Consider the following 27,612-nt stretch of genomic DNA (forward strand, 5'->3'; position numbering starts at 1 on the left):
CAGATGCTATAGGCAGATAGCATCCTTACCACTCTGCTCTGACCTAATCCTTGTCCCTTCATTCTCCTGCATTCTTGCACTGTCCTGATGTTCCTGGCTCCTTTGCACCTGCACCAATGTAATGAGCCTCACAAAGTTCAGCTCTGTCCATGCACACTCATTCAAAGCCTGATGCTTTCTTTTCTCGTTTGTTAATGGTACAGAAAAAAGCATGGGTATCCCCAGTTTACCAAGGTAACTGTGATTAATCTTGATTCTGTGCAGTCGTGATTTTTACCCACTGCAGTTTGTATCCATTTGCCATCCACACAAGTTCATGAAATTGCAGTGTCCTGATCCTTAAAGCTGTACAAAAACCTGGAGAACACATCAGTAGTGGCTTACACAGAATAAGCCCAAAAGCAATGAAGTTAGAAATTATGGAGCAATCAAAAAAGAAAAATTGCACCAGATAGCAAAAAAGAGAATGCCTGATGCAACTCTAAAGGATATTGCATTCCAGCATCCTTGCTCCCTGTGTCCTCTTCATGGATTAAAGGGAAGAAAGTGGCCCTTTACTATCACCCTAAGGCAATTGGTAGGCAACATAACTCTTTGACTGATGGTATGTGGTATGAAGCTTTCTTCAAGGGCAGACACTTGCATGCTGCCGTTGCTGGGTTTCTGATATTTTGTTTGAAGGTGCATACTACAGCATCTTTTAAAAGGTTTGCCAACAGCTTGCCCCCTATGAAAAAGACATTCACAATTTCCATCTTTAAAATTAGTAAAAGGCCCAGACTGTCTCCACTAGCTTTAACCATCCTAGGAGGGCAGTGATCCATCTCATAAGTCTTTGGATAATTATATCCTCCCTTTAAATCCTCCTCTGTAATTTCAGTTGGACACGGTGATCTTCACTTGCTGGTCTAAACTGCTGTGTTGTCTTCTTTCATTCTAGATGTTGCTTTTGGTTTGGGTGAAATGACTCCTGTGTATAGAATGTTGACAAATGAAAGGTAACACGTGTAGATCAAACTGTGTTTTAAGTTGCAGTGTTGCAGTCTGCTAAGTCACCAAAAACTCATTTTGAACCAAGAAACTTAACTGGAAATAAAATGGTGTCAGAAATATTGAGGAAGTTCTGAAATGCTATCTTGAAATAGATGTTCTCTCCTGACTCTTCCTCTCTGCTAAAGATTTTCCTACACAGAGTACCTTCCCCCTTAATAAAATCCCTAGTAACGCTTGACATGTGAAACTATTTTTTCCTTTATGGAGAATCTGTACTGGCACCAGGTTCAATGAGTAGCTATTTGCAACACACCTGGAACTGAAAGAATTCATATTTGGTCTTCCTCACTGTGTGAGAGGCACTTCATTACTGGGAATTCAGTGAGCTCAAGGCAGCTTACTGAGCAAGGACAGACCTGGCAGATCAAAGGATCTTTGCCCAAAGAGTTATCAGAGGTGTTAAGGACAGCTTAGGCCCTTAGCTGAAATTACAGTACAAAGCAAAGGTAAAATTTTTAACTGTTTTTTTTTTCCTCTAGATATTTTCCAGTGGAAAGAAAGAAATCAAAATAGTCCCCTGTGTTTTTCAGAACATTTGTTTGTACTCTACATTTGAAATGGAAGGGCCCAAGATGCTGCAAAAGTTATGGAGCCAAAAAGATGCTTTTTAAGTAAGGGAACCTTCTTGGTTTAGTGGTAACTTACTTGAAAAAGTGTAAAATCCAAGCAGCCCAGGCTGCATGCCTGCTGCTGCTTCTTTGTGCTTTGCTGCCCCTCCAATTAAATCTGATAAAAGTCACAAATAGTTTATTGTAACCACAACAGGTTCTACTTTCAGTGTTCTTTTCTTCATGCCAAGTAAAACAGAATGTAACTTTGATTTAGGTTTGATAAACCTTGTCAAGCTGTAATAGCTCTTAACTGTAGTCAATTTCTCTGGATGACAAGGGACATTGCCTATTCTAAGTCATACCTAACACAACAGAAGGGAAAGAGAATTATGAACCAACTGAATGTTCCTGACATGTGTTACTTATAAGTTACTCCTTCCACCATAGAATTTATGTCCTATAAAAGTCAGGGAGCCCCTATTCGTTTTATTCCATTTGTCCAATCTTGGCTGCCTTTCACTTCTTCTGTTAAAAACTGTAATTAACTAAACTATGAACAATGAAAAACTGTCATACTGGGTTGGTCTTAAGACCCAAAGAGTCCTATACTTTCTGTAAAAGGAATGAGAGCAGAAGCTGAGGAAGAGAGGATAAAATAAGAGGAAAGGATAGAGCAATCCTTCTGCTGAAAATGTGTTCTCAGCAATCTGTGCTCTACAGACTTTGTGAGTTGGAAGTTTTATCCCTGCACGGCTTTCTCTCACATATGAGACCAATGACTTTTTAAACATTTGAATCTTCCAACATCTTTTAGCAATTTGTATCACAATTCAATTATGAGTTCCATGGAAAAAGAAACTCCTTTCATGATTTCCTGCTGCCTGATGATTTGGGTTTCCTATAGCATGATGAGATTTTTTTAAATTTATTTTATTTTTTTTTATTCTCTTGCAGTCTTCCCTTCTCTTCTTTCAGGAGTCTGATTTCCTTGTTCAGAACCTAACCTTCTGATTGCCCTTGTTATTCTTTATACCATTCATGATTCTACCCTAGTCTTGCTTGAAGTAGGTAAAGAAAGATGCACAAAGTGATCTTGCATCCCAGATTTATACATTGAAGATAATTACATTTTCTTTGTTGCCTCACACTTTCTTAATAACTCCAATTGTTGATTCTTTTTTTTTTTTCCATTGTCATTGACCTGATGGTCTCAAAAGTTCTTTCAGAGACCACATGAAGAACGCGTCATTCTTTTGCTTATATAGGAGAAAGTCAGAAGGAACAGCATGCCATCTGTACAGGCTAAGCTTGCTAACTCTCCTACTTTAAGCATCATCTTCATGTTTTATGGCTTACTTTCTATCAGCCCTGTCACAAAACAGAAGTACTCTGTCCCCGACCTTTCTTTTCAGTGATGTATTTCACTGACAGCAACTTGCTGTTGATCATTTCAGATTCCATCTTTTCTGCAGAATCTCACTGAACTGTGAACAGCAAAATTCTCTTTTTGTAAGCTCCTCCTTACACACGCAGATGTATGCTTTGTTTTATCAAAGGGCTGTGCACCATTTTTGGATAACCTAGTTGCTGTTACAGAAAGCATGCAGTAGATCTTATGTTATCATAGCTCCCCCTAGAGGGGTGTTATGTCTGCTATATTTGTCAATATCAGACTAAAAGGTAAACAAATAATCTTCCTTTACCTGTTTTACTGAACTAGAGTATGTAACCTCTAGCTGCACTTGTTACAATTTCCCCTCCATATGGAAAACCCTGCTGCACCTAGCAGAGTGTCAGGTAGATTACAAAAAAAAAACAACAGGATCTCTTTGAACCTGGAGTTCCTGTCATGTTAGTCCTTTAATTCAAACATTTTATCTGCTGCTGTCAGCAGGATGAACTGATGATAGCCACGTATCTTTTCTGGTGTAGTCCTCATCATATGTAAGCAGTGTGCACAAGGTCCTGTTTCCCACATACACCACAAGATGTAGGAACTACTTGTTGCTCTGTTACAAGTATGCTAATTCCTTCTCTCAGAGGCACACCTCTTGCTTTCTGTTTGGGCCGTGTTATCAGGATAGATTCCAAGGGCAAGAGTGATGTACTGAACTGCAATTGAAGCTGCTTATGAAATGTAACAGATTTAAAAAGCACAAACTTGTGCTGTACGAAAAGACTCCTTTTCTTGTTACTGTTTTGTGCTCCCAGCTGCTCAAAGAGCAAGCAATGCCCACAATAGGGTAAATTCTTTCTGTGCCCAAGTAAGACAGACATATGTATTTGTCTGCTTTCTTAAAATGATTTAACATTTTCATAATATTTGAAAAAGATTCTGTTTTGAGAACTGTAATAGTGAATGCTAGAGAAGACAGCTTTTAGTTTTTAAACTACTTGAAGCCAGACCATGTTTAATATATGAGTTTTGTGCTTAGTTTGCTTAGAAGCTATTTAGATTTGTTTCTGACTATCAGCTCCCTAGAAGATACAAAGGTGGACAGCTAAAGAACTGAAACCATCAAGTCCACCAAAGAGATTCCAGAATAGAAGCCAGGTTAGTGAACTGATCCCAGCTGACTCTCAGGCTCAGTAAACCCAAGGCTGGATTATCATGAAATGCTGTTCTCTATTTCAGATCCCCAAGTGGCAAACAAACTTTAGTTAGCAATAACAAGAATATCTTTAGACCCAAAGATATTAGTTATTAGTTAGCAAGATCCTTTGCTTCTTAAATGTTATCTGTGGTAGGAATAGAGGAAGTTCATGAAAAAAGACAACGTGTGTAGTGTCTCTTCACTCTGTTGAGAATGCCCTCGCACTGCATGGTAATAGGTTTTTCATGGGGCCAATGAGGAGATCGTCAAATTTTCTCCAGTTTGCCATGCTTTCCTGATCTGTTCATTACTGGAGATGACTGCAAAACGCTTCCAGTCTTCGTGGAAGGACTAAGTAAGAATATCCAGGCTGTAGAGAAAATGCTTGGATGTGAATCAGAACTTCTTTGTCATTGTTTCCCCTCATCAGTCTGGTGGAAATAATAAGTAAATCAGAGATTCAAAATAATTTCTCTATTAATCTGCTTCTAGGTAATAGCTCAGCAAGTTTCAGAGGAGAATTTACAGGAAGGTCGCCTGTACCCTCCTTTAGTCACAATTCAGCAGGTGTCACTGAAGATTGCTGTGAGGGTAAGTCATTTCAGTCTTTCCTGGCTTCTTTTCTTCCCGCGCTGAGCATTAGATTTGATCACATCTTCTCACAAGTTGATTTACAGCAATCTTGGTCTAGGAGTAAAAATAAATGTATTTAATTTCAATTCATAAATGTAACCCCAAATTTGACCCCAGTACAAGGAGGAAAGAGTCAGAACTCCAGACATTTTGTTTACTGATGTAAAACATTCCAGTTACTGAACAAGGAGCCTTCATGCATCAAACACTTCCCCTAGCTTCACTTACTCTACATTTAAAATAAAAAATAATAATAATAATAATAATAATATCCTTCTTGCCCCTCATGTCTTCTTAGGCAAATGATAACTGTCCTGTAAATGTTAAAATATTACCAAGATTCCTCAGGCTACATCAAACTGCCTATGTGGCAGAAAACACAGTGATGGAAACTCCTCTGTTGTCTCTGATGAGATAACTTGAATGCATGTTGAAAAAGGAAAATGTTACTGACTAAGTCTTTCTGCCTGATCTCTGCCGAAGTGTTATTCCCACGAGCACCTACTCTCGTGCAGTGCTTTAGTGCTTGTACAGCACTAAAGGTTAAGTGATGGCCTCTGTCCTTTCCAGGGAAGAAACACTCTGAAAATTTTTGGAATACCAAATGCAGAACATAAATTCAGACCTCATTCAGCTGTGATTATTATGCATGCAGACCTGAAGAGAAGCTCTTACACAAATACAGACATCTCACTCAGCTCTGGTTGGGACTTCAGATGAATTCTAAAAAGGAAGCCAACATACTGTAGCTCTTCCCCTTGGGGCACTGGCTTCTCACCAAGCTAAAATATTTATGTTTTAAAGTGATGGCTAAGGAGAGCAGGAAGAAGACTTTTGTCTTCCCTTCATTTAAAGTAAGAGCTTCCGTCTGTTTGCCAGTTGCAGTTGAAGCAGATCCTACTGAAGATCACTGTTGCTTTAAACTAATGTGTAACCCTTCTTTTGTTTCACAGAGGAGCATCTAGCCAAAAGATGTATATATCTCAAGCTGGTGTTCTTCAGATGTGACAGTATGCTTTGATGCATTGAGTGAGCTCCAGTCCCTTCCGAACGTCAATTTTTTGCCACAGCCATACGTAGGATGCAATTGATTCTGATCTTGTTGAATTCTCAGAGACAAAATACACAGGCTTTCCCCAGTCATACATAGAATTTAAACCTATGCACCTTGCTTAGCGTTTACCTTTGAGAAATGTTTTACCAAACTGAGGCAAATAATAAACTTCCCTCATATGCAGGGGGCATGGAGGCTTGGAATAAATCATACTTTTCTTATGTACTTTATAGGAGGTGGTAAACCAGGGTAGCCTGCTCACAATGTAATCCTGTTCAAAAGAGTTCAAAAGCAGCGCAAATCAGACAAATCAGTGCATACATCATCATATTCTTAATCCTTTTTGCTGTATGTTAGCCCAGATCCAGTGTAACTTGACATGACTGTCAGCATCTAAGAAGATGTCATCTTGATTTTGACCTAATTTCTACTTAAAAATTCTGTTAAATGTATTCAAATAAAGCACTAATTGGGATTTTAATGCAACTTTCTAGATTGCAGAAGAAGCCTACAGGAATAACAGTGCCACTACCTACCCTCGGCCCAAGGACCTTGAAGCCTTCATCCGTTCGCAGATGTACAGCACTGATTATAACAGCTTTGTGGCTGACTCATACACCTGGCCTGAAGAAGCCATGAAAGTGAAACTGTAAATACTTCATGAAGAAATAAGCACATTAGCAGCAGTGGAAAAGCACTAAAATATTCAGAATGTTTCTGCCTAGAGAGCCGAAGAGTAGATAATTTTGTAAGATTCAGAACAAGTTTTCTAAATCGTAATATTTGATTAGAAACTCAGATTAAGGAGTCATAATTAATTATAAATGAAAAAATAAAGATTAATCTGAGAACTGTATTTGTGTTGGTTGTTTTCTGATTGTTATTGCACTTGATGTGTCCTATATGATGGCTGTACACATTTTTTTATATCAAAATGAGTGGTTGCACCTTGAATTCAGAGATGTGTCATACATGTCAATGAGAACTTCAGCAGATAAATGGTACCGTGGAAAATTAAGAAATACACACAATGACTGTTTAATCCATTACAAGTCAGGATGTAACTTGTGTAAATTGTCAAGCTGTTATTGAAAAACAGTAAGTTTAGAAATATTTTCCTCCACATAAAAGCCTTATTGGTCACTCCTGTATGCAGCAATGAGGATTTTCTGATGAGAATTGAACCTGCAGAGCCTTTGTTGACAAATTATTCAGCAGCATTAAAATATTCTAACAAAGCCATAGTCCTGTGAATTATCATTTTCCCCAACAAGACAACTGTGCTGCAATTGCTCGGCATAAAGGCAGTCAATGTCCCTCACAAAGAGAGGATATCAGAGTATTATAAATAGGCAGCCAAAGCATCCCCATTTTTAATATTGTAGTCATCAGGGGAGTGTACTGAAACACAGCTTTTAAGTAGCTGCTAACCAAATAGCTAGATTTTTAGATTTGGTCATCCATACCTCAACAGTAAGGGTGGTTTTATTGCTGTGTACCAGTTTTCCTATTATGGTGCTTAGAAAGCAGAAGGCAGTGTTATGGTGGTTCTTTAAGGCACAGCTATTTCAGACTTCTCAGACACAGCCTTCACCTACTAATAACATTTAAATACGACAATCCTTTTATATCTATACAGACACACACACAACATACATATTTCCTTATTTATTATGTTAAACACCTTTCAATATGCTAGGCCTAGCAATACAAACATAAAAAAGCACAAGTTGAGCAACTGTTACCATTCAAAATTACCATTAATGTAACCGGACCCTAATGAGATGAGAAGAAGCTGCTATTGGAAATGTGGGCAATAACATTATCCCTGTAAAGACACGCTACCCAGAGCTTCCAAATGATAGGTGATGTAGGTTTACTTCCCCACACACACACTCCTCTGTTTTAAATGCAAAACCTGGTGCTGTGCTTGGGCACAAGAGTCTTTGCTTTTCTTGGATCAGCTGAATTAAGTGAGAGCAAATGCTTCATACAGCAGTAAAAGATAGTGAATGCAGCAAATCTCTGACTCCCTTTGGTGGCGTGTACTTTTATACTGGAAATTGTATTAATCTCTGACTACAGCCACCTTGGTGACCCACAACTAAATGAAAAAGTTAACTAAAGCTCTGCACCCCAGCTTAGTAACACAGCACAGTATGGATGATTGCAGACCAGTGTAATTTGGGATACTACCATGTGGGATTTTTATCACCTTGCAAGCACTTCTGTGAGATGTGGCTCAGTGATAAATGCTGCTTTTAAGGTCTCTGAAAATAAGTAAACAAGCACCTCTTTCAAAAAATACACTGCAATTCAGAACAGAGCCAGGAATATCTGCTTGAACTGTCCTCTGTTAAACACTGAGTTTCCCTTTTCACAGCAGCCATAGCTTAAGGATAAATTTTAATGTCAGCTTCATCTCTTGCTGTCCAAAGTTAGCACTCTTTTACATCTTTTTTTTTTCTTATTTGTCTGCAAGTTTGCCTTCAACACCAAATAAAATCTGAAAAATATGTCCACTTTGATGCTGTTTCAGGAATTCAAGGAACTGGCCCAGATCCATGTGATAGTCGTTCCTCAGCCCATAATCACCATGGGCCTGAAACTGCAAGTCTTCAAAAGTTTGAAAGAGGCGCAAATTATCAATGCTTCCTTCTGCTTCTACAGTCTCCACATGTTTGCATGAAATATGCTTCCAGTTGGGATATCTGATAACACGCCAGAACTCCTCACAGTTTTCTCTGGTTCCCTCCACACAGATCACCCCAGGTTTTCCTGTCAAGCAGAAGCCAGTCAGGTTTAATTTCTTTGCACACTCAAAGATCTTCTTCCTCAATTCCTGCCTGTATATATGATGGCTGTAGATCCACATACGTTGAATTGTTTCTTTAACTACTGTTTCCTTTGAAACACTTTCAGCAGAGACCTTACTATTTTCTAAATAAGGCAGGCTGTTCTCTTTCAGCCACTGCACAGCTTCACATACGCACAGTTCACCTGAATCCAAAGAGCTGATGTGAGAAGTGAGAAGAGTGTTGAGCTGCAACTGTTGCTGTCTGTGCAGTGCATTTGATCTTGCAAAAAGCTGAGGAGCCACATGGGGATACATATGAGGCAACTGTACCTGCAATTCCACTTTCACCTTTAAAACAGAGCACAAACACACAAAAAGAAAATGAATTCCACAGCTAAGAGAGACACGCCAGATTCCTTTCCCTGCCACAGGCAGATTATGAGATGTAATTGGGATTGCGGTATCCTAAAAACTGGAATCACTACTTATGTCTTCCTTCTGTCCCCATAACCTACTCTTTCATCTGGTCTTTCTATTGTATCTCACTGGGACTTTCCCAACATATCAACTGTTATCACAGCTGCTCTCTTCTGCCATCTACCGAAATGATGCTATGGCTTGAAAGAAGGAACACAGGTGCTACTTACAGGACATTCCTATTTCCACTGCACGTTTTGAGAGTGTGCTCAGTTTTGTCATAGTGACAAAATACAAAGTGGCTTTGAGAATCTTTCCCCTCACCAAACATACATGTGAACAATGAGTTCAGCCCAGGTGCTGAATGGATTCCCAGAAAACAGAGTTACACGAAGAATGCTTATGATTATACACACTGTGAATAGAGGCATTATTATTACTATTTTAAGCAAATACCTTAGGAGATGAAGCGTTCTCTCCATTACAGACAATAAAAAGGATTACATACATGTTAGGCCACGAAAACCTTGAGATTACCCTGCCTGATCTCTACAAACTGCAGGCAGTTGAATTTCCCTTGGTTATTCCTACAGTGCCTTACAGCACTGTAAGATATTGTAGCACTTCAGTTCTCTGGAAACCAAATTCTGCCTATAGTTAAAGAGCAGGAAAGGTTCTCAGTGCTCAATGCTCCATCCCTGAAGGTGTTAAGAGGAGGTTGGATGGGGCAGCCTGGTCTAGTATTAAATGTGGAGGTTGGTGGCCCTGCCTGTGGCAGAGGTGGAAGCTTGATGACCCTTGGGGGTCCCTTCCAACCCAGGATGTTCTATGATTCTATGATTCTGTGATGCTATGAAATGATTAAAAACAAGATTACAGATTCATGGAGGTTGGAAGGGACCTCTGAAGATCACCTATTCCAACACCCTGCTTACAGGAGGTTGCACAGGAGAGCATCCAAGCAGGTTTTTATTACCTACAGGGAAGACTCTACAATTTCTTCGAGCAGGGCGCAGTTTTACCGCTCAGCTTTTGAAACAGCAAATTGTTCCCCCGCTCCCCCCTTTCGGGCAGACGTTTAGCACCTGGCCCACGAGTAAGGCAGGCGCAGCTCTCACCTCCGGCTCCCCGACACCGACAGCGACCGAATACTCGAGCCGCGGGGGCAGGGATCCGCCGCCGTCCCTCAGGTAGCGCTGCAGGGCGGGCACGGCAGCCTCGTCCAGGCTAATCTCCCCTTTCTTGGGGAACATGGAAAGGAGCATTTCCACCTCCAGCAGCTGGAGCTCCAGGCACTCCCGCACAGCGGCAGCCATGGCTCCGCGCTGATACGTGACGGCCGGGGGTGGGAACCCGAAGTCTGCGTGACGTCTGCGAGGCCGTGCCAGACCTCAGCGGCGTCGCTGCTGTTAAAGGAAAATCTGCCTTGCTCGAGAAGGCGGCCAACAGCTCCGCGTTTCCCTCCACTTTCTGCAGCCTGGTGGGGCCTTATGAAAACCCGGGAAGACGCAGGGAACCGGTGAGTAGCTGCCTGAAACGACAGCACTGCTTTGGCTTACGTTTCGTGTCCACGCGTATCAGCGTGCTGCCTGACACGCGTCACGCTTTCATTTACACGGGTTAAACGGACAACATCAGCTCAGCGAGGAGATACCGTACCGGCTTTAACACGGCATTCCCGTTTAAAGCGCTGATCCCATCCACCCTCAGTGCCGGAGCGTTGGGTTTTTCCATTGGGAAGGGCAGGGCTCAGCCGCCTCGTAACACTCTACCAAGCTGCAGGACGTTCTCGCAGCATCGCTGCCGGCTCTGCCCTACGGCTTCACCCCGCGGGCTGATCCCACTGCCGCGTGGCGGCCGCTTGCCCCGCCCACCGCGCTGCCATTGGATGGCTCATCGGAGGGGGCGTGGCCTTACCGGACCCGGAAGGAGAGCGCGGAGGTGGCGGTCGGGTGGGGCGGTGTGCGGGTAGGGCTGCGTTCCTTCGGAGCACGGCGGCAGTGCGCAGCGGGCGGCAGGCTGGTTATGGTGAATGAATGGAGTTGTGTGGCTGTGTGAAGCGTGTGCCTAGCGTTAGTTCTTTGCGGGGCGTTGTTGGGAGGGGACACGAGTGATGATCCGAGATCTGCTCTCCCGGATCACTTCGGCTCTTCGCGGTCTAGTCGAGCTCTTCTGGGGTAGTGTTGTACGGGGACTGTAGAGGCTCTGGTAGTGGTCCTCCCCACAGCCCCACACGGAGGTGTATGGGGTACAAGCAGAGCTCTAGAAGCATTGAATGGCTTAGATTGGAAGGGGCCCCAAGAGTCATTGAGCTCTGCCTACTGCCATAGGCGGGGCTGCCTCCCACCAGCTCAGCTGCCCAGGGCCCATCCAACCTGGCCTGGGGCACCTCCAGGGATGGGGCATCACAGCTATGCCAGCACCTCACCACCTCTGAGTAAAGAACTTCCTTCTAACATATAGCCTAAATTTCCACTCTTTTAGTTTAAGGCCATTTTCCCTTGTCTTATCACTATTAGACTGTTTAAAAAGCCAGACCCCTCCAGGTTATAAGCTCCCTTCAAGTACTGTAAGGGCCGCAGCGAGGTCTCCAGCATTGTGTTGGCCCCAGTTTGAGACAGGATTCAAACTCAAATGAAGTACAAGATGTGAAACAAATTTGAATGACTCTGTTTCTCTTACATGCGCTTGTGTTACTTCTTTCTCCAGAAATGGATGTTGAAGGACTTAAAAAATACTCAGCTTTGCATCCCAAGCCCGCTGGACTTACTCTTCAGTATGGCACTGCTGGATTTCGCAGCCAGGCGCAGCAGCTCGAGCACGTCATGTTCCGCATGGGCATGCTGGCAGCGCTCAGGTCCAGGGCCACAGGAGCTACTATTGGTGTCATGGTTACGGCATCTCACAATCCTGAAGTAAGAGCAGCCTTTTGTTTGAAGGAAAAAATAGATGTGGCCTAATAGAATCAAAGCTCAGGTAATAACGGGAACAACAGGTTTCCATGGGCTGCATCCTGCAGGCACCTCCATCTACTTAAGAGATGTGTTTATAGTATTCCATTAAAATGTGAACTCTGGCACGTTGAGAGTTACCTTTCTACATGCACAGGGTGGTCGTTTTCTCTCATGTGGAAAAGTCAATGCTGTAATGTAGGATGTTTGTAAGATCAGCAAGGCTAGGAGTGGCTGTGAGAAGAGATGAACCTTTGAGCAAAATCTGCCAGTAGAAAAAATGAAGCAGTTACAAATCAAGCACTTTAGACTTCTGCTGCTGTGGAGTATTCCCTGGTATTTGCATTTTCCCTTAGGTCACTTTAATGTCAGATGAACTTCATGCCAAGATTATAGTGAGGTGGGGTGGGGGGGAAATAAATGACTTAATACACTGCTTAGTTCAGTTAGTTGGGCTTGCTGGAGGCTGGAATAAATAGCTAATCTATGACTTCCTAAAAATGTTTCATGTTGACAGAAGTAGTATGGTTAAACCTTTCCCACTCTTAAGCTGAGTGTGTTTTGTTCTCTTTTCTTCTAAGGAAGATAATGGTGTGAAGTTGGTTGATCCTCTTGGTGAAATGCTGCACCCATCCTGGGAAGAATACGCTACGCAGCTAGCAAATGCAGAGGACCAAGAGTTACAGAAAACAGTAACTGAGATCTGCCAAAAAGCAGCAGTGAACCAGCAAAAAGATGCTTCAGTTTTTGTTGGTAGAGATACCAGGTAATTCAAAAACACTGTTAGATGTGTGCTGTTTTTAGCAGAGGTGGCAGCAATTTGTTCATGAGTGCTGCTGAGTGCTTAGCTCTCTACAGCCAGGTTTGTTACCCATGCCTAGTCTGCTACCTGTTGAAGTCACTTAAGGCTATAGCAATCCACAGCCATTTTCTAATGTTCCATTATGAGCTTCTCTGATAATTATGAGAGCTTCCTAGCACTTCTGATCTGGGTGTCTTATTGGTTTTTTTTTGGTGAGCACTGTGTCACATCCATGACACAGAAGTTCATCAGAAGTTCACTCATCTTCACAATTCTTTAGGATAGTGACTTTCAGACTTGCTGAATCAAAGTCTGCTGGCAGGAAACTTGCTTTTCATAGTCATCTTCCCCATGCTCCTTCTTTCCAAATACACGTATAAAGGTTTTCTGTAAAGGTTGTGCTTTTTATTTTCCAGACCAAGCAGTAAGGAACTTTCACAGGCAGTAATAGATGGCATCTCCGTTCTGGGTGGTCAGTACCATGGTATGTCAAGCTTTTGCTATTCTAGTTTATTATCAAGTTGTTTTTGTAAATGCGATTCTGCTACATAGCCCTAAAGCAGTAGCCCAGGTTCCATTTCCATTTGTCCGTAACAGTCTTCTTTTAGAAGAGTTGGATTGCTTTATGGTAAAGGGGTTCATATTTTTTTAACAGAGCTTAATTTTCTTTGTGTTTCCTTTGTCTGTTTTCTGTAGAATAGCAGATGTGCTTTGTATAATATATTTTGAAGGAGAAATTAATTTAGTGTTCAATTTCTTAATATTGAAGCCTTTGTTTTATGTTAGATTATGGTCTAGTGACCACACCACAGCTGCATTACGTGGTCTGCTGCCAAAACACCCAGGGGCAGTATGGGAAACCAACGCTGGAAGGTTATTACCAAAAGTTATCCAAGGCTTTTACAGAGCTGATAAAAAAGGTAAATGTTGGTAATAACTTCTTCCTGCAAACATACAAAGTGGGTATCTTCTGCTGTTATTTTGTTTGGGTCTGAAGTTTTAAATTCAGCGTATCTATAGGTGGGGTGGCAGAGCCTATGGTTTCACTCAGGTGTGAGTTCACTTTGTCCTTTGTTTCTGTGTACAAAGTCTCTCAGTTCTGGAGAGGCTCAGAGGCAATTGAAGATTGATTGTGCCAATGGCATAGGAGCTCTGAAACTGGCAGAGATGGAGACCTATTTTCCAAAGGAGGTACAAATTCAGGTATATAATGATGGAACAAAGGAGAAGCTCAACCACCTGTGTGGGGCAGATTTTGTAAAGGTTCATCAAAAGCCACCTAAAGGTATGTAGTCAGTCATCTTATATCCTTTTACATCCTCTCTAGATCTAAACGTGCAGGGTGTAGTAGTGGTGTGTCAGCCTCAGATGAGCTGAGTTCCCTTGTTTCTTACTAAGTGATTGTAAGACTGGTTGTGCTTGTGTTGATGGAAAGAGAGAATCCTAGGACAGGTTTTGACGCAATCTTAGATTATTATTCTAAATTGTTTGGTGGACTACAGCAAGTTTCAGCACATTGGAGACGTGTTTGACAATCTGACATGAATGTTAAGCTGGTGGAGCCCAGGGATCATCCAGGGCTAGCTTTGTTTTACCTCCCTTTACATTAACAAGAAGTATTTACGTTTTGGCCTAGCATTACAAATCCTTTTCCGTGTTCGTAAGGAAGAGCATAATTAACACTTTGGTGCCAGCAAACTGACAGCTTGACATACACCACAGAGGTAATTATTTCAACCAAATTCCTGCAGAGTGCTTAAAAGAAAATCCCCAAACTGGGAGAATGGAGTAGTTTGAATATTAGATTATTTGAGGCTAAACTGAGCTGTCTATTCCACAACTGCTTCCTGACTGAGACTGTCAGCCAAACCCGAACATCAAGGTATGGTGGCATTTCCTCTTTGTCATGCTGCTTGCAGGGACAAGTTTTGGGAGTATGGTTTCCAATGCTCTGAAGGATAGAACGTGTCAGCAGCATGGGCTGGTTTCCTTGTCCACCTGTGTGCTAAACCGTGTCCCTCCAGGAAGGGGGACAAAGGATGCAGTGTCCTTTGGGGCTCTGCCAAGTTCCCAAAGATCTCCAAATGAGCCTAGGAATGGCCAGCTGCTGTTTCTGACATACAAACTCCAAGTTAATGGCAAGGTCAGCATTTTGGACAAGAGAAAGACTTGCATTGATAAAAGGGCAGTTTGTTTTTCTGAGGCATTGCTCTGACAGGTGACAACTGCTTCCCAGCAAATTCTGTCTTGGCATTAAGCCTAGAAACATTTTGAGGCAGGAACTCCTCATTTGTTTTATATACTGTATACACTTAGCAAATGCAATGTCAGTTTGGAGCATCTGTTTTGTGTGTCTGCAAAGAGCTAATTTTGTTTCTTTATTCCTATCTCTAACTTGCATTTCTAACTCTGTGTGCATTAGGGCTAGACATGAAGCCTAATGAGAGCTGCTGCTCATTTGATGGTGATGCAGATAGAATTGTTTATTACTACAAGGACACAGCTGGCCATTTTCACCTAATCGATGGAGATAAAATAGCAACTTTAATTAGTATCTTCCTTAAAGAGCTCCTTGCCAAGGTAACTTTGATGTGTCAAATGAGTGCTTACACTTAAAACAGGAAAAATGTAAAATAATAGTCTGAAAGGACTGTGTTGATTTACTCACAGGTGGTCTTTCTGTGCTTGCCTAAAGTGCACCCACTTTAAAAAGAGCACAGCAAAAAACATTGCTTTGACAGGGCTGTAATTTCCTTATTCCAAATAAAAATCCAAATACAGAAATTTTAAACTTACAGTTCTTAGTGAGAATTTTCCTGTTTATGTGCTCAAATGTACTGATAGTCCATTCTTTCATTTTTTTAATCTTTCTTGAATTCTGGGGGATCTCAATCCTTCCCCCACTGTTTCTCTGCAACTTTATGAAGTTGAGCATGAGAACACGTGGCAGTCACAGGGTTTGCTTGTCATCATTCTCAAACCAGTACCTGCAGCAAAGCATCCTCCTCCTACAGGGAAGAGAGAGATGAAGCTTTTCTTTTTCAAACATTCTCTTGGACTTGGTGTTGATGGTTAGCCTAGATGAGTTACCCTGGTTTTCTTCTCTTTGACACCAGCTAATTTCTTGCACTGCGGCAGACATGCCAGCCAGTGAGGAGAACTTGTGCTTGCCATCTACCAGCCTTTGCTTACTTTGCACTAGAGGCTTTCAGTTTATTGCTTGTGCTCGTGGCCCCATGTGATTCCACGTGTCCGGCCAGTGTGCTGAACTTGTTGAATCTGAACAGTGGTTTGAAAGCCTAGGGAGAGCTGCTTCAAGCTCGCCACAACACCCATGGTACACAAAGGCTTAGTAAAACTCATGCTGTCTTACCTGTGTGCATATTCTCTGCTCTCTGATACTCAGGAGATTTAAGTGTCTGCAGGAGAGCATAGGCTTAGTCCTATATGATTTTATTTTTCTGGTTATCCAGCTGTTCAGCCTTCTGTACATAACCGCTGCACAGTAAAGTGCTTTGCTTCTTGGTTTGCTCAGGTGGGACAGACTTTAAAGATGGCAGTGGTACAAACAGCCTATGCCAATGGGAGTTCAACGCGCTACCTGGAGGAGACGGTGCAGGTATTCTTGACTTTGTATCTGGTAGTGTTCTGCAAATGTTCTGTATTGTTTTTACTTAGTACTACCATAATATGATTCCTAGGAAGGCTTAAGCTGTGCTAAAATCAACAACTGATGACTGTTTCAAAACCTAAATTATTAGTGGCAAAGGAGACGAGAGAGAGGAAATCTGGAAAGTTCCACTTTTATTAGTTAAAATCTAGTTTGGCAAAAGTTAAGCAAAATCTTTTGTTACTCCTGGAATAATATGAGGAATTTATGGCTTTGCAACCAAGTGAGCAGGAAAGGGCTCCTTGATACTTAGACACTGATTCTTTCATTTTTATCTAGCAGCTGGCTCAGTGTTGTTTAATAGGAATACGTGGCTTAAGGTCAGTTGGCAAAAATTGAGTTAGGACATTTAAAGTTTGGATAGAAATCTGTTATGTTCCCTGAAATAATAAAATGAATTAGGATGTACAAATATTTTTAAATCAATCATAGAATTCTAGAATGGTTTGGGTTGGAAGGTACCTTTAAGATCATCTAGTTCCAACTCCCTGCTGTAGGCAGGGACACCTCCCTCTACACCAGGTTGCTCACAGCCCCATCCAGCCTGGCCTGCAATGCTTCCAGGGAGGGGGCATCCACACCTGTTCCAATGTCTCACCATTCTCACAGTAAATAATTTCTTCCTGATATCTAGTCTAAATCTACCCTGTTCCAGTTTACAGCCATTTCCCCTCCAGCTGCCATCAGTAGATGGTAACACAGTTTACATTCTCTGTATGCCCTTGGGTTGTAGGTACCAGTTCACTGTGTCAAAACAGGAGTGAAACACTTGCATCACAAGGCCCAGGAGTTTGATGTTGGAATTTATTTTGAGGCAAATGGACATGGCACAGTAAGTATGAGCATGTCATACATGATATCTGCAGCCAACACATCAAATCTAAGTTAAAATTAGCCTTTGATGGAGATCTCTTCATCGTCTGCTTACATTTGTAACCAAGACTTCTCTCATATATTGAGAACAGCCTTGTTTCTGCCTTCATCATAGCACTGCCATCATCTCTTCTGTTTTGTATGGGGAATGGGAAGTAATGGAGGCAAACCTTAATGATTATTATATGGGCTTAAAGGGTGAAAAGCTTTTTTTCTTATATCCCAGTTCTTGATGCGGGCTGCGGGCTGGTCTTGTTCTCATCTTTTTTTATTCTAGGTACTCTTCAGTAAGGCTGCTGAAAACACAATCAGACAACTGGCAAAAGAGGAGAAAGATGATGCAAAAAGAGAAGCAGCAAAGGTGCTTGAGAACATGATTGACCTGATTAATCAGGTAAAAGTCAAGAGGAACAAAACCCCATGCCTGTCAGCACAGCAATAACCCCATTTGTTAGGACTTTTCAGGCTCCTGCCAGGGACTGCTGGAGCAGGAGGGGGTGTGCCCTGATGGAAGGGACCAAGAGGAAGAGGGTAGTAGTAGTCGTCAGAGATGTAATAGTTTCTCAGGAATGGACGTAGGATGCTTTTATCTTGCTTCTGCATTCAGAATCAAGAGGGAATGAAATGACTGGAGAACAGAGTGAGAGCATGTGACTTGTTCCTGACTCAATAGCAATTTTTCATCTGATGTTTTTCATTGATCTTTGTAGTATATGAGAGGATGGGGATGTTCCAATGCCCACGACAGTCCCTTGTCATGGCATACAGATTATTCCTCCAGGAGCAGGGCCAAGTCACATTTCACAGGTCAGCTTCAAGCATTCTGGCCCTGAAACAAAAGTGAGGTGCCAGTCCTCATTAGGAAAGGTGAGGGCTAGCACTTGCCCTTGGCAAGTCAAAATTAAAAAACCTGAAGAACAACAACTATCCTGACCAAGTCAAGTCACTGGCTGTGTGATGATTTTCTTCAGGTGGGAGCTTACTGATCAAACCATGCCTTCATTTCTTCTCTGATGAATTCTCCAAGTCTTCCCTTTCCTCTCTCTGTTAACAGACGGTTGGTGATGCCATCTCAGACATGTTGGTTATTGAAGCAATCCTGGCTCTGAAAGGTCTGACTCTGCAGCAGTGGGATGCCCTATACACTGACTTCCCAAGTCGGCTGCTCAAAGTTCAGGTTAGTTGCTCTTCACACTGGCTCATGTTGCAGCAGTGTCTTTCTTTGTAAAATTCATACTTCCATTTCACTTTTGCCTCTGGTTGAAAATTGGAACATTAGTGTGAGAGAGACAGTCTTGCTCTGTTGTAACTCTGTCCAATTTTTCTGGCACTTAAAGAACTTGAATATTCTGGTTCTTTCTCCTTCCTTTTCCACTGTTTGGAGAGCCTGAGGAAAACTGGCTCCCAGCTGATATCATTGTCTTATGCTTAAGAACACAGTAAGAGAGCTTTGGGCTTTAACATTAACCAAAGACAAGAGGTTACATGTTCTGATCTACTGAGAAAAGCTCCAGCATTAGCTGAGCAGCTAACCAAGGAGGCATGTTCAGAACTGACCCTTTTTTCCAAACCAGAAGCTGAGTCCTATCAGGACTTGGTTACCACATACTGAGCAGCAGCTGAACAGGGGGTTCCTAGTGATCCCAAAGCCTTTGAGTTAGCAGGCAGCTCTCAAAGTGAGCTCTTATTCTGGTATTGAAACAAACCAAAACCTAAAGTTCTGTCTTAACAGTCACCTGTTTCATTCTGCTCTCAACATACTGCTACGGCATGGAAATAATTTGTCTGTTTCTGATGTTGAAGGTTGCAGACAGACAAGTAATTGACACAACTGATGCCGAAAGGCGTGCTGTTACACCTCCAGGGCTACAAGAGAAAATCGATGCTCTGGTAAAGAAGTACAAGCTGTCACGAGCATTTGTCCGTCCATCAGGAACAGAAGATGTTGTGAGGGTCTATGCTGAAGCAGACACGCAGGTCAGAGCTTGAACTATTTGTTTGTTCTGCAATGTCTAGCTCAGCAGTGGGTGCTAGACATTTAATCAAATGCAATAGGTACTAAATTTGGGGGAGGGAGGGAATGTTTTTAACGTTTACTTTTAAGAGTTAAGATGTTTATGAAGGCAGATTTGATATTAAATGATTTTGAGAAGACAGCCTTCTGAGAACTCTAAGAATAAAGTTAACAAGGCAGCCAGTAACTGCATGATTTCTTAAAAGGTAAAAAGTCCTGAATAAACTTTGGGTGCTAATAAGATTTAGTCCAAATGGGGACTTAAAGTCACCACAAGCAATAGTCCAGCTCTTCCCATGGTCATACACTCCTAGTCCCTTCTTCCTGCCAGCTTGACCACAGTGGCAAAAGATACCTCAACATGACAGCAACATGAGGAAAACAGTGTTTGCATGAAAACTTTGGTTGTGGTGTTGCACATTCATTCTAAACTTCTAATACTAATAAAGAGATTACTAACTAACTTCTACAATATCCCACAGGAGAATGCTGATGCCCTTGCCCATGAAGTAAGCCTGGCTGTTTATCACCTTGCTGGTGGAAAAGGAGCATCACCCCAACCTATTTAACAACTGAAATTCACAACTGGACTTATTTTTTAATGCTACTTTCTTTACTCTGTACTAGTGTGGATGTATCAAAACCTTCTTGATTGTAGCAAGGAGTAATCAGAACTAAGCAGAATACTACTTCACTTATTTCTTACCTTGGTTGGCAGCTTACCTCTTAATCAGATGTTCTTGCTACAGTGTGGTCTCTTCCTCTCCCAGTCTGACTAACTACTGAAGCTGAATGGATTTAAAGGTGGCAGGTACCTTGGATGCCATTTCTTAGCAGCCACTGGCCTGTTTGTGGCCATAGGGGAGCTACATCTCCAGTCTTCTAAGGCTAAAGAGCCACCTTTCGTACTGGCAGCAGTCTGGTCATCAGCTTTTCCCAGACAGCATGCAGGGAAGATGAGCTCTGCAGCCTGGGCCAGTGAAGACTCTAGAGAGCCTTGCCAGAGTGGAAGCTCCCTTCAACTGTAGTGCCCTGCTGCTACCAATCAGCCAAAAGCCTTTAACAGCTTTCAGCTGCAGTTGTTAATTAAAAGGGATGCCCCCAGCTTTCATTGATTACAAGGATTCTAGTTGGGTAACTGTTAATTTCATATTTTAGCATTACTGTGATCAAATTCCTTTCTACCCCTCACTTCCCAGCTTACCATCATGTTATACCTCCAGGCTGACCTCCCCCATCAGTGCAGCCATAGTTGTAGCACAGCCTTGCTGCATGCACACCTCTCCTACATGCCTAGACAACTGAAGCTCTCTCACACAGACAATGGGGGGGAGCAGCAAGTCCTGGGCCTGAGCGTGAGTTCAGCTCAAGGCAGGGACACCGAAGTGATGAGAGAGCACTTGCAAATAATACAACTTACTATTGCAGAAATCTCTTAAGTAGATTTTTTATGAAATTAAGAGATGCACAGAAATTAACACTTGATCATTTTGAAGGCAGCCTGCTGTGATCCCTTTCATTCCCCACTGGGGTGAAGGGGCTAAGCCAAGGGGGAGTAACACTTCATATGCACACATATCACTCATCCATGTATTTCAGTTCAGGGTATCTACCTCTGACAAAAATATTAACTGTATTAACTCCTGGTATGGCATTTTTTTATATTGTTAAATAAGCACAAGTGCCAATGGATCCCCCAAACCCTAAGACAAATAAACGAAGCAAACTGAAAAAAAATGTGCACTTTGTATTTTTTAGGGTTTTTTTTTTTTTTTGAAGACAGAACTCAAGACAACAGAAAGTATACTGTAAATAGTAGGCACCATAATCAATATGAGCCACCAATAATTACACGTGATTCAGGCCACATCCAGAACTCTTATTTACAAATATGTAACTTAAATACAACATTAATTATTACATACAAAGTAAGAAAAGAATAATATACAACTGGGAAAGATAAAGTATTTCATTGGAATACATACATTACACATAAGCAGAACAGTACCGGTTTGGTTCACGTTTTTATGACACCTTCCAGAAAATCCTTCTCAACCATTTCTTCTATCTTTTGCCTTGCTTTGCTGGAGAATGTCTTGAGGTTCTCCATTTTTATGTCCTTACTTGGAAAGCAGTTGGGGTAAAGGACAGGGCTCCCTGAGTGTCCAGCGCATCTGCTTGTGACTTTGCTGTTAAAAACTTGGCTGAGTACGTTAAAGAAAGGCAGAAGCTGCTCAATGCTGCGAACGGTGTAGATGGTTAGAAGCAGGTGACCTGGTTCCCAACTTAGTGTTTTCCCTGAGCTGTCCTCTTCTGGGTTTTTCTGTAAGTACAGAGAAATAGGAAATAATGAAGGACAAAAGAGAAGTAGTATAGCTAAACATAGAAGGTAAGTGTCAATACATCGTTTTTCCATATTCAAAAAAAAAAAAAAAAAAAAAGTTGATCAAGGCACAAAACACCAGAGTGCAGCTTTTGAAGTAGATCACTGCATACTGTGTACTTGAAGGGAGCATATAAACAGGAGCTGTTTACAAGGGTGGATATTGACTGGACAAGGGGGAATGGTTTTAAACTGAGACAGGGGAGGTTTAGGTTAGATATTAGGAGGAAGCTTTTCACACAGAGGGTGGTGACACACTGGAACAGGTTGTCCAAGGAGGTTGTGGATGCCCCATCCCTGAAGGCATTCAAGGCCAGGCTGGATGTGGCTCTGAGCAGCCTGGTCTGGTGCTTAGAGACCCTGCACACAGCAGGGGGGTTGAAACTCGATGATCATTGTGGTCCTTCTCAACCCAGGCCATTCTATGATTCTATGATTCAGATCTGTTCCTCCCTGTCATCATGTGTGGCAGCAGCACTGGCCACAAAGGGACAGCTGACATCCACATGAAAGCAGTGCTGGATGTTCAGCCCAGGGCAATCTGGAGCTGCGTGCCTTCTGTGAGGCCACAGCCCAGTGATGCCCTGAACACAGCTTGAGCTGCTGCAAAGCTGTGGGAGTTGCAGTTGTTGGGAGAAGTTGTGAACTAGTTGCTCTCTAAAGCAGGCTGCCTTCTGATGGCAGCCCTCGCACTGTGCCCTACTGCTAGCATTAGGGACAACAAAGTCCAGAGGAAGTTAAGATAAAACCAAAGGATTTTCAATCTGAAGGCAGAGTTCAGAGTTTTCAGAAGAGCATAAGCAGTGTTGTTTTAAATATCAGTGATAACAGGTCCAGAGGCTTTGAGCAGACACCAATGTTTCACACAGGAACCCAGATCACCGCTTGTATGTGATCTCAGCAGACTTTGTTTACACAGCTTCCACCTCACAGGAAAGATCTCAAGCATGAGGACATGAGGAATTCCAGCAGCACAGGCAGCAGTCACACGCCCACTGCTCGCAGGCACCAGCAGTGGCCCCTGAGGGTTGCCTTAAATATCTGCACACTGAAACATCTCAGCACTGACATGCAGCTGCTTACACAGTCATCTTTACTCAAAAAAAAAAACACATTTAAACCTATGCAACAAGGTAATATCAACTCTAGAAATACCTTGTTTGGACAACTATTGACAAACCAGTACAAAAGACCAACTACCATGAAAGCAGAGTTCCACAATGCAGTTTTTTTCATTCCCTGAGGCAGGAGAAAAGCAGGAGAGGTCACATATCAGTGAGGGCCCATCCCAGTCGGCCTCCGAGCAGCTCTTTGCTGCCCACACAGGCAGCGTGTTGAGGTGGGGGCTATGGGCACCACCAGCTGCACAGCCACAGGGGCAGGCCCTGCTCCTCCTGAGCTGACTCAGCAACCGAATGACAAGGAGAGGACTATTGAAAGGAAAGGACTTTCTTCAAGAAATGGCATTTCACAAATACCATTTTTATCCTTTACATGAAAGCAATAGCTTGCTCCAATTCAGGAGCCTATGACAGCTGTTTCACAAAGAGCAGTCAGATGAAACGTGAACATAGTAGTATTTCATTGTGTGGCTCCCTGCTTTCGGAGATGACTACTCCACCTATGCTGTTTATTCTCTACAACAGTTCAAGAAAAGAAGCCATAAAACAGACTAGAGCAAAGGGAAGCCTCTTATTTTTACAAGAGTTTTTAGTTTTAAGATTTCTCCCTCAGAGCTTTCACACTGGATTCAGAGAAGGGAGACATGTCAGCACTGGTCTCTGCAGCACTTGGCACAACCCAGTGATGGCTGCAGCCCACCCCCAGCATGCAGCAAGTGGTAGTGCTACACAGCAGCCAACCAAATGGGTGCACGTGCAAATACTGCTGCTCCCTCCGAGCAGTAAAATACACTTTCTCCATGCTACACAGCAGTACCTTTGCAAACACCACTGATTCCTCAGATACTCAGAGCAACAGTTAATTTGACAGAGATTGGATCAGGGATCCACACTAGCCCGTTGGCAGAAATAATTATTTCATTTTATAGTGATTTGTGAAGATGACTGGTTTTACAACGAAAACTGTTAAACTCATGTAGGAAAACAAAAATAAAATTATGTGGTGTCTATAAAAATGAGGGCCCTTACAGTTACTTCCCTTCAAAAACCCCTCAACCCTGAAGAGACTCATCTCCTTCATTTCCTTCTGGAAGTGAAATGCTACCCTGGGCCTTGAGGTGATGGTAGTATTATGGCGAGCTTATTTCACAACTCAAGCATCAAAGGCCACCCTCACCTGATGCTTGGCCATCTCCAATCCCTCCAAAACCATCGTTTTAAAGTCCTCCTGTTTGTCCTGTGGAAGGAAAGAGGAGAACTTTCAGACTGCATTTCACATATCATACTAAGACTTTGCCATGAAGGCCGTGCAGTTGCTTGGTTGGGTGCTGTGTTTCAGCAGGAAAAAAAAGAAGCAAAATTCACCTGCCCCAAAGAGCCCATCATCTAGAAACCACAGACTCTGGGGCTCTGGGACACTGCTACACAGTAACAGTGACTGAGTTTGTTCTTCTGTGCATTGCAGTAGTGCCAAAGGAAGGTTTTAAGCACATTTGTTTCAGACAGAGCCTGAGAAATACCACACAAAGGGAACAAGAGCATTAGTCAGTGAGCTCCAAGAAAAAGCTGAAGTCAATTGAAACAGTTTGCTCAGAAACTGTATTTTCTAAGAAAAATGCACAGCTATATGCAACAGAGTTCTCCTGCATGCAACGAAGAAGGGGTCTGGAAATCAGTATTCATCACCTCACATTCATCTCATCCTCACACCTCCAGTTATGGCTCACAGTGTGCAACTACCACCACTACTGACAGGCTGTGGAAATCTCAGGAAGCCTTCCGTATTCTGATGCATGCTGTGGAAGTCCTGACTTCAAGCATCTATCTCAACATACAGTACTTACCAGCATGTATGTGTCATACATCCATGTATTTCCTAATTTGTGCAAAGAGATTATTTAGAATATGAGAACCTTCTAACAGGTACAGCATGTTAGATCGAACATGAGAGCTCAAGGATCTCGGTTAAATCAGCCAGTTAGAGCTCATTATTCATTTTTACAGGTGAGAGGAAGAGAGTTTTATTGTCCAAAGGCAATAAAGTAAGAATGTGCATGTGCTTCAAGTGGTTTCTTTACCCCTATGACATGAGGTTTGCTAGCTAAGTTCAGACTTGCTTGCAACTAAGTTATCTCTAAACCTCTCTATTTAGGCACTTGTACATCAGTAATTGTTTATTTGTTCAGAGAAAACATTTAACAGACTGAAAACACAGTAAGCTATCCCTGCTACAGCCCTGACCGTGCCATCCTGATACAGGGATCGCTAAGGTTGAAACTTCAAAGCTTTCTCCCAGGTGCCTTTGAGCTTTTTCCTCATTTCCCAGGCTCACACAGCAACTCGTCCCACTTGAGAGCCTGCTTGGGGGGTACTGACAGCAGGAGCAGCAAGGTATCTGACAGCAATGCTCTGCCCCTGTGGCAGCAGACAGGAGCTCCTCTGGACAGTGTGTGGTCAGCTTCCAATGGCTGACCAGGCCTCTGCCACAGCCAAACTTGGGTTTTGACATACCTCATGTGCCAATAATGATAGCTCTAATTCTGCTCCCATTTTAGAAGTTACGCAGCTAAGATTTCCTCTAGAACCATTTCCATTGCTCTATGCCTTCTTCCATTCACAGTAACTACTCTGAGGAAAAACTCATTCTGTCCTGATTGTGCACTGCTTCAATACTGTTCTGTCATTTTTAGAAATGCAATTAAAAATCTTAATTTTTAAAATTAAAAATTATTTTAATAAAATAAAAATAAATAAATAAAATCTTATCTTTATTTAATAAAATAAAAATAAAATAAAAAAAAAAATCTTAAATTGCATTTAAATGCAATTATTATAAATAAAACAGCTTTACTGTTTCAAAAGGTAATTATTCTACTACCTACATATACAACTGGCTATCTAAAAATGATTTATATCTATATTAGACTTCTAATCAGGAAACTCTTGAGTAGAAGGTAAAATGCGTTTCAAAGCCACTGACCATAGTGACTCTTTTTAAATACCTATTTACAGTTTTTGTCTGATGCTGGCTTGAGATTACTCTAATGAAAATCTCCCATGCTATGTATACTCCCATCTATTCAACAACATCACAAGACAGTGCTGCAAGTTTCTGTACTTGCACGTTTTCAATGCAGGCAGAATTGGATGGCAGTGGCATACCTTTGCTTTCTTTCGCAGCAGTTTTGCTAGGCGCACCACATAAGGTTTGAATTCCCTCTGATGCGTTCCCTGTCTTCGCACCTCCAAGCCTGAATCATCTGATGCTTCTGGAATAAAAGCCCAGCGATACCTGCCATGAGATAACACAAGCAGACATTATCTTTACCGAACGCACAGCTCTTCAGCTAGATCTAAGAACATGAGATGCTGAGAAAATCTAGTGAAATATCAGAGAGGAACAAAAGCCAAAACTCAGTATTTTCCAAGAGAGAACAGCAAAATCATTTTCTGAAAAGTAGAGATATGGTCAAGAAAAATGGAGTTATCTTATTCTATTAGAGTTTATTAAAGTATTAAGGATGCCAAAACTGAAGCAGTGAAGCTAGAAGTGCGTATATTCACATCTTTGTTGTGTCTAAGGGAACCCAAAAGGAATTGTGAATTACAAAATATGTAAGTTGCACAAAACATGAGCACGTTTGTGATACTTACTGTAATACACCAAACGTTCTCAGCACACTTGTGATACTACGACACATCAAATGTACTCAATATACTGTGTCGATAACAGGAATTCATTTCTGTTACCTATTCATAGGCCAAAGGACAAAAGGGACTATTCCCTTCTCTTCTGCTTACTGCACTGTAAAAAACAGCAGCTTGAATTTTACTCTGTAAAGGAAATTAAAGTTTCTGCCTTGAAGGCTTCAGTCCCAGTCTGTGAGAATGCTGTAAAAGACAGCTATCCAGCATGACTAGTGTCTCTCCAGAAATGTGCAGCGATGACCTCAATAACATTTTTAGCCTAATGGCAGAGATTAGAATAGCATAGAAAGCTTGGAAAGAATTATGAATCAAATCTTCAGTAAATAAAACAAGAAACTGTTAAGATTAGCTTTAGATTTAGAAATACTGTGGGGCATAACTGGACAGTATGTGCACAAGTCCGTGCACCATCCAGCACACCCAAGAATCTTTTCAACAATAGGACAACTCGAGCCATCTGCAGAGCTGTGCCAGGGACAGTCACTACTGTGCCACATATAGGAAGAGACGAGATGCTTTGTTTTGTCCTGGGCTGTCTCTTCTACAATCCCCAGCATTGTTTTGCATTCAGTTCTTCCAGCAGATAGGACCGCAGAGGCACTGAGAAAGCAGTTTGTACACGTGAACACAGCTGCCTAGAAGCAACCTATGGGATCCCCTTAACAAACAGATTTGTTGCAACGTATTTCAGTCAGATCACACAGGAGTAATTTAAGAGAAGTCATATTGAGATCATACCATCGGTCATCTGATCTGCTGACTCACTCACTGAGACATATTGGGTGTATCTTAGGTTCTTGGACATTACCTCAACTAAGTACTGGAAAAGCAAAGTATTTGAATAAATTGCTATTACTGATTAGCTCAGAGGTGTGGAGAATCTCCAGCCAGAGACTATGTCAAAGCAGCCTGAAATCATCTGCTGCATAGCTCTATTTGTTCTGGGGGCCACTCTGACACTGGGAAGGGATGGACTGCAGGCTACTCTGGA

General features: G+C 42.1%; 4 protein-coding genes across 8 annotated transcripts in view; 2 read left to right on the plus strand and 2 right to left on the minus strand.

Annotated features, from left to right (window-relative positions):
* The window catches only part of ME1 (malic enzyme 1), a gene marked incomplete at its 5' end in the record, with an annotated part of 157,655 nt that extends 151,112 nt beyond the window's left edge, over positions 1-6,543 (plus strand). Inside the window, 2 exons of the mRNA XM_079550867.1 lie at positions 4,691-4,789; positions 6,380-6,543. Of these exons, the coding sequence (XP_079406993.1) occupies positions 4,691-4,789; positions 6,380-6,538 (258 nt within the window). The 3' untranslated portion in view covers positions 6,539-6,543. The remainder of the gene's footprint in view (positions 1-4,690; positions 4,790-6,379) is intronic.
* Positions 6,544-8,352: 1,809 nt separating this feature from the next.
* Positions 8,353-10,415, minus strand: RWDD2A (RWD domain containing 2A; the record flags this gene model as incomplete). The annotated part of the gene is made up of 2 exons (XM_079550526.1): positions 8,353-9,030; positions 10,218-10,415. The coding sequence occupies 2 exons, from the start codon at positions 10,413-10,415 to the stop codon at positions 8,353-8,355; spliced, it is 876 nt and encodes a 291-aa protein (XP_079406652.1).
* Positions 10,416-11,810: 1,395 nt separating this feature from the next.
* PGM3 (phosphoglucomutase 3) lies at positions 11,811-19,978 on the plus strand (the record flags this gene model as incomplete). Its single annotated transcript, XM_079550895.1, has 12 exons — positions 11,811-12,014; positions 12,632-12,816; positions 13,269-13,336; positions 13,639-13,772; positions 13,942-14,137; positions 15,275-15,432; positions 16,388-16,471; positions 17,256-17,354; positions 17,673-17,789; positions 18,450-18,572; positions 19,199-19,372; positions 19,892-19,978. The coding sequence occupies 12 exons, from the start codon at positions 11,811-11,813 to the stop codon at positions 19,976-19,978; spliced, it is 1,629 nt and encodes a 542-aa protein (XP_079407021.1).
* Positions 19,979-21,426: 1,448 nt separating this feature from the next.
* Positions 21,427-27,612, minus strand: part of DOP1A (DOP1 leucine zipper like protein A) — a gene marked incomplete at both ends in the record, with an annotated part of 50,342 nt that continues 44,156 nt past the window's right edge. For 4 of the 5 annotated variants that reach the window (XM_079549904.1, XM_079549905.1, XM_079549903.1 and 1 more), the window contains 2 exons: positions 21,427-21,732; positions 26,076-26,205. In XM_079549904.1, the coding sequence (XP_079406030.1) occupies positions 21,427-21,732; positions 26,076-26,205 (436 nt within the window). Of the gene's footprint in view, positions 21,733-24,090; positions 24,151-26,075; positions 26,206-27,612 lie in introns of all 5 variants that reach the window. The other variant, XM_079549902.1, reaches the window with a different exon arrangement.

This window comes from Tetrao urogallus (genome assembly GCF_951394365.1).
Source record: "Tetrao urogallus genome assembly, chromosome: 2".
Taxonomy (NCBI): Eukaryota; Metazoa; Chordata; class Aves; order Galliformes; family Phasianidae; genus Tetrao; species Tetrao urogallus.